Source organism: Pristis pectinata, chromosome 20 (assembly GCF_009764475.1).
Source record: "Pristis pectinata isolate sPriPec2 chromosome 20, sPriPec2.1.pri, whole genome shotgun sequence".
Classification (NCBI taxonomy): domain Eukaryota; kingdom Metazoa; phylum Chordata; class Chondrichthyes; order Rhinopristiformes; family Pristidae; genus Pristis; species Pristis pectinata.
In genome coordinates this window covers 8,209,085-8,221,161 of record NC_067424.1, presented here as the reverse complement: position 1 = coordinate 8,221,161, position 12,077 = coordinate 8,209,085, and the positions used below count along the sequence as shown (strand labels likewise).

The following is a 12,077-nucleotide window of genomic DNA, read 5'->3' as shown; positions in this document are numbered from 1 at the left end:
GGACACAATCCCCCAGAAATGCTGGAGAACATAGAAAGAGAGAAAATGAGTAATCAACATTAATAGAGTAATGGTGTCTGGAAAATTGTGGGGATTAATAGCCAATAAATCTCCAGGCTCTGATACTCTACATGCAAGAGTATATAAGGCCCGAGAAATAATGGATGCATTACTGGCCATTTTCAGTTCCACTGGATTGGAGGGAAGTTATCCACACTAGTTTGAAAAGGAATTAGAGAGAAAAGAGGAAATTATAGAGCAGTTAGTCTGACATTGGTATTAGGACACGTGGCGAAGAAGAACAACACCAAAGTATGTATTGAATTGGTTTTGCATTTCTTTGTCCCCATTATAAATTCCTCCATTTCTGTCTGACAGGTAACCTCCATTTGTTTTAACTAATCTTCTCCTCTTTGCATATCTCTTGAAGCTTTTACATAGGTTTATATGTTCCCTGCAAACTTGCTCACATAATCTATTTTAAATATTTTAATCAATTACCTTGTATTCCATTGCTGATTTCTGAACTACTACCAGTACTCAGGTTTGCTGATTTTTCTGACCATTACACATCTCCTTGAATCTAATACTATCACTAACTTCTTTTGGGAGTCACGGTTGATCTTCTAAAATCTTCTGAGGTGATCTCTTTGATACTTGAAATATTCTGTGAAAGCTGGATGGAGTTCATACTGAGTGGGATGTTTCATCAGGCTGCAGGGTGTAGAATGGGGACAATTCAAGGATAATATTGATCACCATTTAGTTCTTGGAGTTAGGTCTATTACTCCTAAGTGTTTCAGAAACCACATCTTTATTCGAATATCTGAGTGCTCACTGGAGGTGCAGAACCTCTCCCACCAGCAACACAATCAGAATAATCATATGCACAGAAATTTTCACCAGGATTTTGTGACATCTTCTGAAAGTGGTTGGGGTTTCTTGTCACTACTGCAAGCTCAGAAAACCAGCCCTGAGTGGGAGGGAGCCAATGACAGTGAACAACAGTTGAATATGAAAGTGAGACATTTTTTCCATACTTTATTTTTAAAAGGCCTTGCCTTTTCATTGGGAATACCATCCGCATTATCCTGTAATATAGAACTGTACTTGAACCAATATCTCCCTGTATATTCAATGTACAGCTATGACCAATCTCCGGTGGGTGATGGGCCCCAGAAAGAGATCTCCCAGTGCTAGCCAAGGCCAGGTCCCTGGCTAGATCTTTCTATTATGATTGCATAGGTTTTAATAAACTTACAGTCCCAGAAGTCCAAGCCCTTTAATTTCCCCTGCAACATCTCCACACCACTAGTCCCTGAATATGGAAAAGAATCCAGATTGTCAGTAAATGCGGTCAACCTCAAGAGTAATCAATCACCTTTGGTCCACCGTGTTCAAGTACCCATCAGTCTAACAATTGTGCTCTCTCATTTCACTGCGTAAAAAAACAAGTGAAATTGAATTTTATCTCCTTGTCTCAACAGGGCCAATGTATTTTTGTGACATTTCTGTGACAGAATCAATGACAACTGCACAAAGGAAACAACATACTCCATTTCCAATGTAAGGTACAAGGTTCTCATTTCTGGTGGTTTGATTGGTACTGCTTCAAAATAGTGCCAGTTGTGAGGGAAATTTGTTTTTCTTTAACTGGTGTTAAATATCTGTGAGATTATTAACTTGAATTAAACCATGTATTGGGAACTGAGTATATCTGATGTTCTTGTACATGCTTCAAGCCTGAGATGCAAAGATAAATTTCTCTCCCTAAATATTATTTAATAATTTAAGCATAAAAGTTGAAGCTCATATAAAGAGTCATAAAGTCACAGTTATACAGCAGGGAAACAGGCCCTTCGGCCTAACTTGTCCATGATGACCAAGTTGTCTACCTGAGCTGGTCACCCTTGCCAGTGTTTGCCCCAAATCCCACTAAGCCTTTCCTATCCATGTGTCTGTTAAAATGTCTTTTAAACATTGTAAATGTACCCACATCTGCAGATTCCTCTGGCAGCTTGTTCCTTACACCCAACACCCTCTGTGTGGAAAAAGTTGCTCCCCAGGTCCCTTTTAAATCTTTCCTGTCTCACCTTGAACCTATGCCTTATCATTTTACAATCCTCTACCCTGGGAAGAAGACTGTGACCATTCACCTTATCGATGCCCTTCATGATTTTATATACCTCTATAAGGTTACCCCTCAGCATCCTACACTCCAGGGAAAAAAGTCCCAGTCTAGCCAGCCTCTCCTTGTAACTCAAGCCCTCCATTCTTGGTAATGTCCTCGTGAATCTTTTCTGCATCCTTTCCAGCTTAATGGCATCCTTCCTAGAACTGGGCAACCAGAATTGCACAAAAAACTCCACATGTGGTCTCACTATCATCTTGTAAAGTTATAACATGATATCCCAATATTTTCTGCACCCATTCCAGCTTCATGACATCTGTCCTATACCCAGGTGACAAGGGCTGTGCACAATATTCTAAGTACTGTCTCACCAATATCTGGTACAGCTGTAACACGACATCATGACTCAATGCCTTGACCAATAAAGCAAAATGTACTTGTAACTCTAGGTCTCTCTGTTCTACAACATTCTCCATGGTCCTCCCATTTATTGTGTATGTCCTGCTCTGGTATAATTTACCAAAGTGCAACACCTCCAATCTGAACAAAACCCTCCACTACCATCCTTTGATCCTTCCACCAAGCCAATGTTGTATTCAATTGGCTAGCTCACCCTGGATCCCATGTGATCTAACCTTCTGGACCGTTGTGGGTCCTTGTCAAAGGCCTTGCTAAGGTCCATGTAAACAACATCTTCTGCCCTGCCCTGATCAATCCTCTCTGTCACCTCTTCAAAAAAACTCAATCATATTTGTGAGACATGATTTCCCATGCACAAAGCCATGCTGACTATCCTGAATCAGTCCTTGCTTTTCCAAATGCTGGTAGATCCTGTACCTCAGAATCCTCTCCAGTAATTTTCCCACCACTGATGTTGGGTCCACTGGCCTGCAGTGCACTGGCACGTCTTTGCAACCCATTTTTAAATTTTCCTCCTCATCTGACACCATTTGCCAACATTTGCCACCCTCCAATCTTCCAGTACCTTACCCATGGCTAAAAAATGATGCAAATATCTCTGCCAAGGCCCCTGCAATTTCTTCCCTAGCTTCCCACAAGAAAAACTCGTTCAGGCCCTGGGGAATTATCCAAAATAATATTTTTTAAGACTGCCAGCACCTCCTCTTTTGTAATGACGATATGTTCCAACAGATCACTATTAAGTTCCCTTAATTCCTTGGGGGAGGACATATGATATCACACTGTTTGTCCTGAGAAGGTTGCGGTGGGTCTTCCTCTGGATATGTTGAAGATGTTCCACAGTCCAGATGAGGAAAAGATTTTGACATGGCACCATTAAAACCACAACAGTCTATGTCCAAACTAGTGTTAGGTTTGATGGAGGTTGAGTTGGTGATGATTTTTGGATGAGAGCTGGTTTTAAGCAAGTGAAGTTTTTCCTTTATTAGATCTTTGGTCTATGAGTATTTGCAGTGGGATCTGTAGATATTGCCCCAGCTTCTCCCCACAACGGTGCCACCATCCTGATTCTTACACAAACATAATTAATTTTTTTTTTGGATATTTGCAATAATTTCTATTTTTTTAATTGATTTTTATTATATTTTGAATGTCTTCTTCCAGTTATAAACCTTCATAGTTTTGACAGTTTGGACAGCTGACTGTGAAGGTGTGAGCAGTTTGGACAATGTCAATATTTTTTCAGCAATTTCATGGGCCTGGCTTGTTTTGTCCCCTCCACCCAACCCCCATGATGGGATTTATATTTTAATGGCCCAGCCATGGGGAGCTTCTCCACTGACATTGGAGCTGGCTTCTACAGCCAGGATGATAAAAATTGTTTGTTCAAGTCCAGCTATAAATGCTTGAGTTAATTCCTCAGCGACTACTCCACTGCCATACTGAGGAAAAGCTGCATGGTCAACAGTGCTGTTTGTCAAATCAGAACCCTCCAATCAATCCTTTCAGATTGATGTAACAGTTCCCATGCAATGTTTGTAAAGGAGCATGCGAGGTTTCCCGAATGGCCCGGACAATACTTACCCTTTAACCAGCATCACCATCATTGGTCAGTATTGGTGTTATTGTGAGCAAATTGGCTGCTGTGTTTTCCACTCTGCAACAATGGCTACACTCCATTTTCTGAGCTGCACACATCCTGAGCTCATGGAAGGTGCCGTGTAAATGCCAGACTTTCATTCTTTACAAATGGCCAAGAATCAATGGTGAACCAGGGCTGACCCTTTCCTATTCTTTGTATCACAGACCCACTTACATAATTGTACTCAGTGTCCTTGGGATTCTTCTCATCATTCTTGTCATTTGTTTACTTTGCTACCTGAAGTGGAAAAACAGGGGTAAGTTTCCATTTTCCTTCAATCATTTCATGATGTATGTGATAGTTCGGGGTGGTTAAGCGATTTCAACAAAAAGCCAGGATTAAAGTGCTCATGTCTAGGTTTACAAAGCATGAACGAATAATGATACTACCACTGTAATGTGGTGACAGCCATTATTCCCCAAACATCAGGGGACGTAAACTCAACCCAGTGTGGAATTGCAGAACCACATGAGAAGTAAGAGTTTGGGTAGAAGTAAGATTTAGTTGGTCTCACCCTCTCAGCTGTTGGACTGAGCTTTGGGGACTTAATTGTTGTAATTGAAAGTGTGTTCAATAAGCTGTTCCTCAGTACAACCTCTTATTAATTGCAATCATTTGCACAATGGATGTGTAAATATCCTATTCTCACTAATTTTCAAATGAAATGATCAGGTCTATTTTTTACCTATCCTCCACTCACTGCATATCACTGGAGAAATTTCCCTGCTTTTATTAGGCAAAGTTGCTGCAGATTCAGTCATGGGTCTGCTTTGTTGAGATGATCTTGTCTCTTTTAAATAGACTTTGTAAAATGATGAAGTGAACTTCCTTGTTTTATCGTTAGATGGGGAAATGAGGTTGATTGCTGGAAGATGAAGTCCCTGCAGCCTCCAACTCATTGGCAGATAGAGTGTATCCATTGGCTGACAATGATGTTAATTGACAGTTCGACTTCTCCCTGGATGTATTTCCTGGATTCTCTCTCCCTCTCTCTCTCCAGCAGACAAGAAAATTACTTTGTGTAGTATTATCACCCACCCCATGTTTGCTGCAAACATCTAAACAAAAAGAGTGCAATCTTTTCCAAAGTGAAATTCCCTCAATGCTGAGTATCTGAGATATAAGCAGAAAATTGCAAAGAACGCTCAGCATGTCAGATGGCAATTGTGAAGAGAGAAACAGTTAATGCTTCAAGACAGTGAGCTTGTATCGTAATTGGAAAATGTGAAGGATTAAACAAGTCTTGGGGTACTGAGACAGTGAGGAGGGAAGAACAAAAGAGAGGGTTTCTGATAGGGTGCAAGACAGAAGAAAATAATTGTTAGCAAAGGTGATGTGTGACTCACAAGGTGGGTAGTAATAGGATATTGAAGAATTGAAGATGGGTCCAGAATTGGAGAATGTGGAAACAGCAAATCATTTTATGAAATTGTTGATCTCAGTGTTGAATTCAAAAGGAGGTTTTGTCATCATTTGGGAAATGAGGTTTTATTTTGTGCAATTGTTCCTTCTGCCTAAGGGACAATCTGGCAGAAATCAATGGGATATTTATGAGGCAGTGTGAATATTGTCAGGTGAACTACTCCATCATATGCTGAAGGTGAAGTATTATCTCAAAAACACAGACAATGTAGGAAACAGTCAGCAGGTCAGACAGAATTTGTAGAAACAAAAAGAAAATTAAAATTTCAGATCTGAAACCCTCATCAGAACATTGAAAGATGGAAAACATGTTAGTTTTCAGTAGCAGTGAATGTGGTGGTAAAATACAGGGAATATGATCCTTTCTGAACATTATGTGTAGTAACCAGAGCAGAGTTTTCCTCTGTGTGGGGAATCGTGCTGCAGTGCAGCTGAGGTTCTCATGGATATGAGATGCTTAAACCTGTTTCTGACACAGCTCTTTCAGCAGTAATGTTGTATTTTCCAGTATCCAAGTGCAACACATCTCGCAGTGGAGGCAAAAATGAAACCCAGGTAAGGACGTAAAGTATGAATTCTCTGAATGTTTATGGATTTATAAAATTGGATTACATGGGACTAAACAAGCCCCACTAGTCCAGTTCAGCATTAATATTATACACAAACCTCTGAACACCCCTTTTCGGCATATCCTTCTGGTCATTTGTCCCTCTCTCATGCTTATGTAGCTTCTTTTTAAATGTATCTATGATATTTTACTTGACTAATCTTCAGAGTAGCTCCGGTCTTTAATATCGTTACTGATAGGAAAAAATGTGAGATTGGTTCTCACTGTATTGTTAGAGTTGGAACTTGTCTAATTGTGCAACCCCGTCTTTGAGTTCAATGACTTTTCAGTTGACATTTTGTTTACTCCCACTGAGACCCAAACACTGATGTGAAATCAGAAAAAAAAGGGCAGATCCATTCAGAGTAACCAGCTCATCTGTTCTGTACTTGTGGGCTGACCTCGCTCATCCACTTTCTCACTCTATCCCACAATTCTGATATCACTCCAAATCTTTTATTGTTTCTTAGGTCTATTATCAACAATCTTCGTTTGTGATATTTTCCACAATGTTCAGCACACTTGTTGTATATTATTACCTTATTAATTATCAACTGGATGTCCCAAATGATGGAACCTTTTCCGACATTGCATAATTTGGGTCAATATTGTTAATTAGCTTTAAAATCTTCTCAATTTCATCAAGTGCCTTTCATTTTCCCAAAGGTTACTGAGATTGTTGAAAGATTCTGCTCTATCGTACAGTTTCTCTCTTGTTAGCACCACAGTCTCTCCAAGATCTCTACCCTAGAACGTTTGGAGGACTATATGTTCCTCTTGTGCATCCTCCAATCTCTGAATCCCACCACCTGTGGCAATAGCTTAAGCTGGCCAAGCCCCACGCACTTGACTTAACTCCACGAACACCTGCAATTCTGTCCTCTGTAGTATGTCAGACCATTTTGCCTGTAAATCATAAAAGTTTTGGACCTTACCCTAATAATTCCCAAATTCATTTTAACCTCTTCTCTCATTGTGCTCCTGTTAATCACCTAGGACAATGTTACTGTTTTGAAGGTGTTGTAAAGAACATGCAGTTATTATTGTATATTTAAATGTAACACGTGTTGATTTAGGATCACTGCTACTGAATCATAAGCTGTTATCATGCATTCTGGAAAACCAAACTCTGTGAATTGATTGAAAGAATCATGGTTTATTCAAAATAACAGAAAACTGGGGGTGATCTGATAGATGTCTGCAAGAATATCAAAGTGTTTCATAGAATAGTGAATGTGTTTCCACTTACAGGTGAGAGTAGAACTAGGGCTGTAAATATAAGATAATTAATTTTAAAAATCCAGTCAGGAACTGTGGAGGAAATTCTGTTCCCAGTTTTGTAATGAGGTTGTGGAGTTACTCACAACAAGGGGTAGTTGAGGTGAACAGAAAAAGATATTGAAGGGAAACTGGGTAAACATATGGGGAAGGGATGAGTACAAGTTAATGCAGATGAATAACTTGAATAATAAAAGTAAACACCAGTTATGACTTGTTGAGTCCAGTGAAAAGATTTATAAGATATCTTTATTGGTCACACGTACATCGAAACACACAGTGAAATACTTCTTTTGCATAGAGTGTTCTGGGGGCAGCCCGCAAGTGTCGCCACGCTTCTGGCACCAACATAGCATGCCCACAACTTCCTAACCCATACGACTTTGGAATGTGGGAGGAAACCAGAGCACCCGGAGGAAACCCACACAGACGCGGGGAGAATGTACAAACTCCTTACAGACAATGGCAGGAATAGACTTCTGCTCAGTGCAGTGTATTTCACATTTCACATTCATCAGGTATAAAATAGATAAAGGATTTTTTCAAATTTCAGGAAATGGCCACATTGGAAGGGAGCATCGTTTATGCAGATCTGCACCAACTTCGAACCAATGAGGCAGCTGCCCAGTTGGATAACAATGAAAATGGAATTGTGTATGCAGATGTGCAGTTTCAAAGGAAATCAAGAGTTGGGCATTCCATTACTGATGAAGACAATGTCACCTATGCAGATATCAAATTGCAAAGTCATCCTCGAAAGCCCAAACAGAAAGGTCCCTCTCCTGGCACTCTGCAGGACTCTGCACAGGCAATTTATGCCAATGTTGGTTCTTAGGAAACTTATTTACTTCAGCCTGTGTTGTATATTTCTCCTTCCTTGCTTTACTATTGTATTATGATTCTACTTCCTTAATCCATCCACGTAATTATCTTGTCAAGCTTTTTCTGAGTTGCTTCTTCAAATCCCTTTCCAGCTCCTTTTCATCAGCAAGTGTAATCAATTGGCATTGAGTTTCTGTGTCTGGATCATCTATGCAAATGTCAAAATGCTCTTGCCTCTCATTCTGAGTTCTGCAATATCCACCCTGACACCACACTCACACCACCTCCTCATCAATCATAATTTCTTTCAGGGGTTTGAATGAAAACAAAGCGATATCTTGTTCGAGTTATATAGAGCTCTGGTGAGACTGCATCTGGACTATTTTGTAAGGTATGGTTCTTCCCACCTAAGGAAAGATGGACTTGTAATGGATGGAGTGTGGCAAAGCTCTCCTGGAAGGATTCTTGGGATTGTGAATTTGTTATATAAGGAGGGATTGCCATATGAGGCTGACTGGAAATCATCTCTCTATACTTTAGAGGTGATCTCAATGAAACACAGAATATAGAACATAGAATATAGACCATAGAACAGTATAACACAGGAACAGGCCCTTCAGCTCACTACATCTGCGCTGACCATTATTCCAGTCTAACTAATCCCATCTCCCTGCACATGATCCACATCTATTCCCTACCTGTTCATGTATCCGTCTCAATGCCTCTTAAATGTTGCTATTGTGTATCCTTCCACCACCTCCCTTGGCAGCACATTCTAGGCACCAACTACTCTCTGTGTAAAATGAGAAACTTACCTTGCACATCTCCTTCAAACTTCCGCCTGCTCACCTTAAACCTATGTCCTCTGATATTTGACATTTCATCTTGGGAAAAGGACTCTGACTATCTACCTTGTCTATGCTTCTCATAATTTTATATATTTCCATTAGGTCGACCCTCAGCCTCTGACTCACCAGAGAAAATAATCCAACTTTGTCCAAACTCTCCGTATAGCTATTACACTCTAATCCAGGCAACATCACAGTTAACCTCTACTGCACCCTCTTTGAGGCCTCTGCATCTTTTCTATAGTGTGGCAACCAGAACTGCACACAATACTCCAAGTGTGACCTTACCAAAGTTTTATACATCTGCAACATGACTTGCCAGTTTATATACTCAATGCCCTGACCAGTGTTAGCAAGAACGCCATACGCCTTCTTTACCACCCTATTCACTTTCATTGCCTCTTTCAGGGAGCTACGGACTTGCACCCCAAGATCCCATTGTACATCAACACTGCAAAGTGTCCTGCCATTTACAGTATAATTTCATCTTGCATTTGACCTCCTAAAATGCAACATCTCATGCTTGTCCAGATTAAAGTTCATCTACCTTTTCTCTGCCCGAACTTCCAGCTGATCTATATCCTGCGGTATCCTTTGGCCACCTTGCTCACTATCCACAACTCCTCAGTTGTTTTATTGTCTTAATGCTTATTAATCAAAGTACCTACATTTTCATCCAAATAATTTATATATATCACAAACAACTGAGGTCCCAGTATTGAACCTTGCAGAGCAACATTATTCACAGACCTCCAGTCAGAAAAACACTTCCTCCACCACTACCCTCTGTTGTCTCTGGCCAAGCCAACTTTGTTTCTAACTAAGAAACTCACTATGGATCCCATGTGGTTTAATTTTCTGGACCAGCCTACCATGAGGGACCATGCCAAATGCTTTGCTGAAGTCCATGCCCACAACATCCACTGCGCTCCCTCATCAATCATCTTGTTCACTGTCATTATTCTGGAGTTATGAAATTATATGGATAACCAGTATTCATTAAAAATGAGAACCAGTCTTCAGGAAATAAGCTGTTCACAATTCAACTTCCATTGACACTCAAAGGCCATCAGAACCTATCATTGAGTGTGGGACATTCTGATTCTGTACCACCCCAGGGTAAGACAATAGATGAATGATGATGTTAATTGGTACTTATTAAAACCTTAATGATAAAATCAGGGAAGCCATTAAGTGGCCATCTACTGTATTAACACGTTGTTAAAGACATATTCCTGCCACTTGATGGACAGTTCAGGACATGCCTGTTTTGTCAATATTCTGGCTGTTTGTACATTCAGCGATCCATCCCTCAACACTGTAACAAAAGAGCTATATTTTGGATGACTGGAGTTTGTGCTCAGAAGCTTTCAGACCAGCCGCCAGTATTTGAATATTCAGAAGGTCTGCTCAGTTGGGATGTGCTGCCACTGTAAATATGTAATTCTGCAAAAGTTAGCTGTCTATGTTCAAAATATTAATGCTATGGAGGTAATTATATCCACTGAAAATGCAGTTAATCACTTATTGTTGTCTTTGTGTTTACAAAGTACAAAGCATCATTGTACTATTGTGTGAGGGGAGAGGAGAAATAGATTCTCCATGAGATCTGCTGTGTTGAATAAAGTTCTTGTATATCTCACACTTGCAGCTTCCATGTGGCTCAGTTCAGCAGTCACAACAGTCCCTCAGAGCCATAGAGCAATACAGCACGGATACAGGCCCTTCGGCCCAACCAGTCCATGCCAACCATGGTGCCCACCTAGCCAGTCCTAATTTCCTGCAACACACACAAAATGCTGGAGGAACTCAGCAGATCAGGCAGCATTTATGGAGGAAAATAAACAGTCAATGTTTCGGGTGGAGACACTTCATCAGGGCTGGAAAGGAAGAGGGCAGAAGCCAGAATAAAAAGGGAGGGGGAGGAGCACAAGCTGGCAGGTTGCTCCTTCCCGTCCCCCTACCTTTTTTTTCTGGCTTCTGCCCTCTTCCTTTCCAGTCCTGAAGCAGGGGGTCAACCTGAAATGTCAACTGTTTATTTCCCTCCATAGATGCTTCCTGAGCTGCTGAGTTCCTCCAGCATTTTGTGTGTGTTGCTCCAGATTTCCAGCATCTGCAGAATCTCTTGTGTTTCCAATTTCCTGCATTTGGCCCATAACCCTCTAAACTCCACCCCTCCTTGTACCTACCCAAATGCTTCTTAAATGATACTATGTACTATGAAATTTTTAGGAATTAAGAAATATAAGACATTTGCCTCCAATGTCTGTAGTCTTACTATTAAATTAACTATAGGCCTACTGCAGATATCTATGGATAAATGAGATTGTTATATTTGAATAATTGGGCATTCTGAAGAGCGAAAAATGCCATCGATTTTGACTGAATTTTACTGTATTTTATTGTATTTTATACTACTGCTTATTATGTATTATGTACTCCATGTACCTACCCAAGTGCTTCTTAAATGATACTATTGTACCTGCCTCAACTACTTCCTTTGGCAGCTCGTTCCATATACTCACCATCCACTGCGTGAAAAAGTCACCCCTCAGATCCCTTTTAAATCTTCCCTCTCTCACCCTTAACCTATGCCTCCTAGTTTTGGGCTCCCCTATCCTGGGGAAAGACTTATCTATGCCTCTCATAATTTTAAACAATTCTATAAGGTTGCTTCTAACTTTCCTATGTTCCAAGGAATAAAGACCCAGCCCGGCCAATCTCTCCCTGTAACTCAGGACCTCTATTCCTGGCAACATCCTCGTAAATCTTTTCTGCACTCTTTCCAGTTTAAGCACACCTTTCCTATTACAGGGTGACCAAAACTTCACACAGTACTCTAAGTGCAGCCTCACCAATGACTTATACAACTGCAACATAATGTCCTAACTCCCATACTCAATGCCC

At 40.5% G+C, this 12,077-nt stretch overlaps 1 protein-coding gene across 3 annotated transcripts in view; it reads left to right on the top strand.

Moving 5' to 3' along the window:
* The window catches only part of LOC127580793 (polymeric immunoglobulin receptor-like), a 51,606-nt gene extending 39,932 nt beyond the window's left edge, over nucleotides 1–11,674 (top strand). For all 3 annotated transcript variants that reach the window (XM_052034688.1, XM_052034687.1, XM_052034689.1), the window contains 4 exons: nucleotides 1,488–1,566; nucleotides 4,358–4,449; nucleotides 6,124–6,170; nucleotides 8,054–11,674. In XM_052034688.1, coding sequence (XP_051890648.1) covers nucleotides 1,488–1,566; nucleotides 4,358–4,449; nucleotides 6,124–6,170; nucleotides 8,054–8,335 — 500 coding nt within the window. In that variant the 3' untranslated portion in view covers nucleotides 8,336–11,674. The remainder of the gene's footprint in view (nucleotides 1–1,487; nucleotides 1,567–4,357; nucleotides 4,450–6,123; nucleotides 6,171–8,053) is intronic.
* The last annotated feature ends 403 nt before the right edge of the window (nucleotides 11,675–12,077 follow it).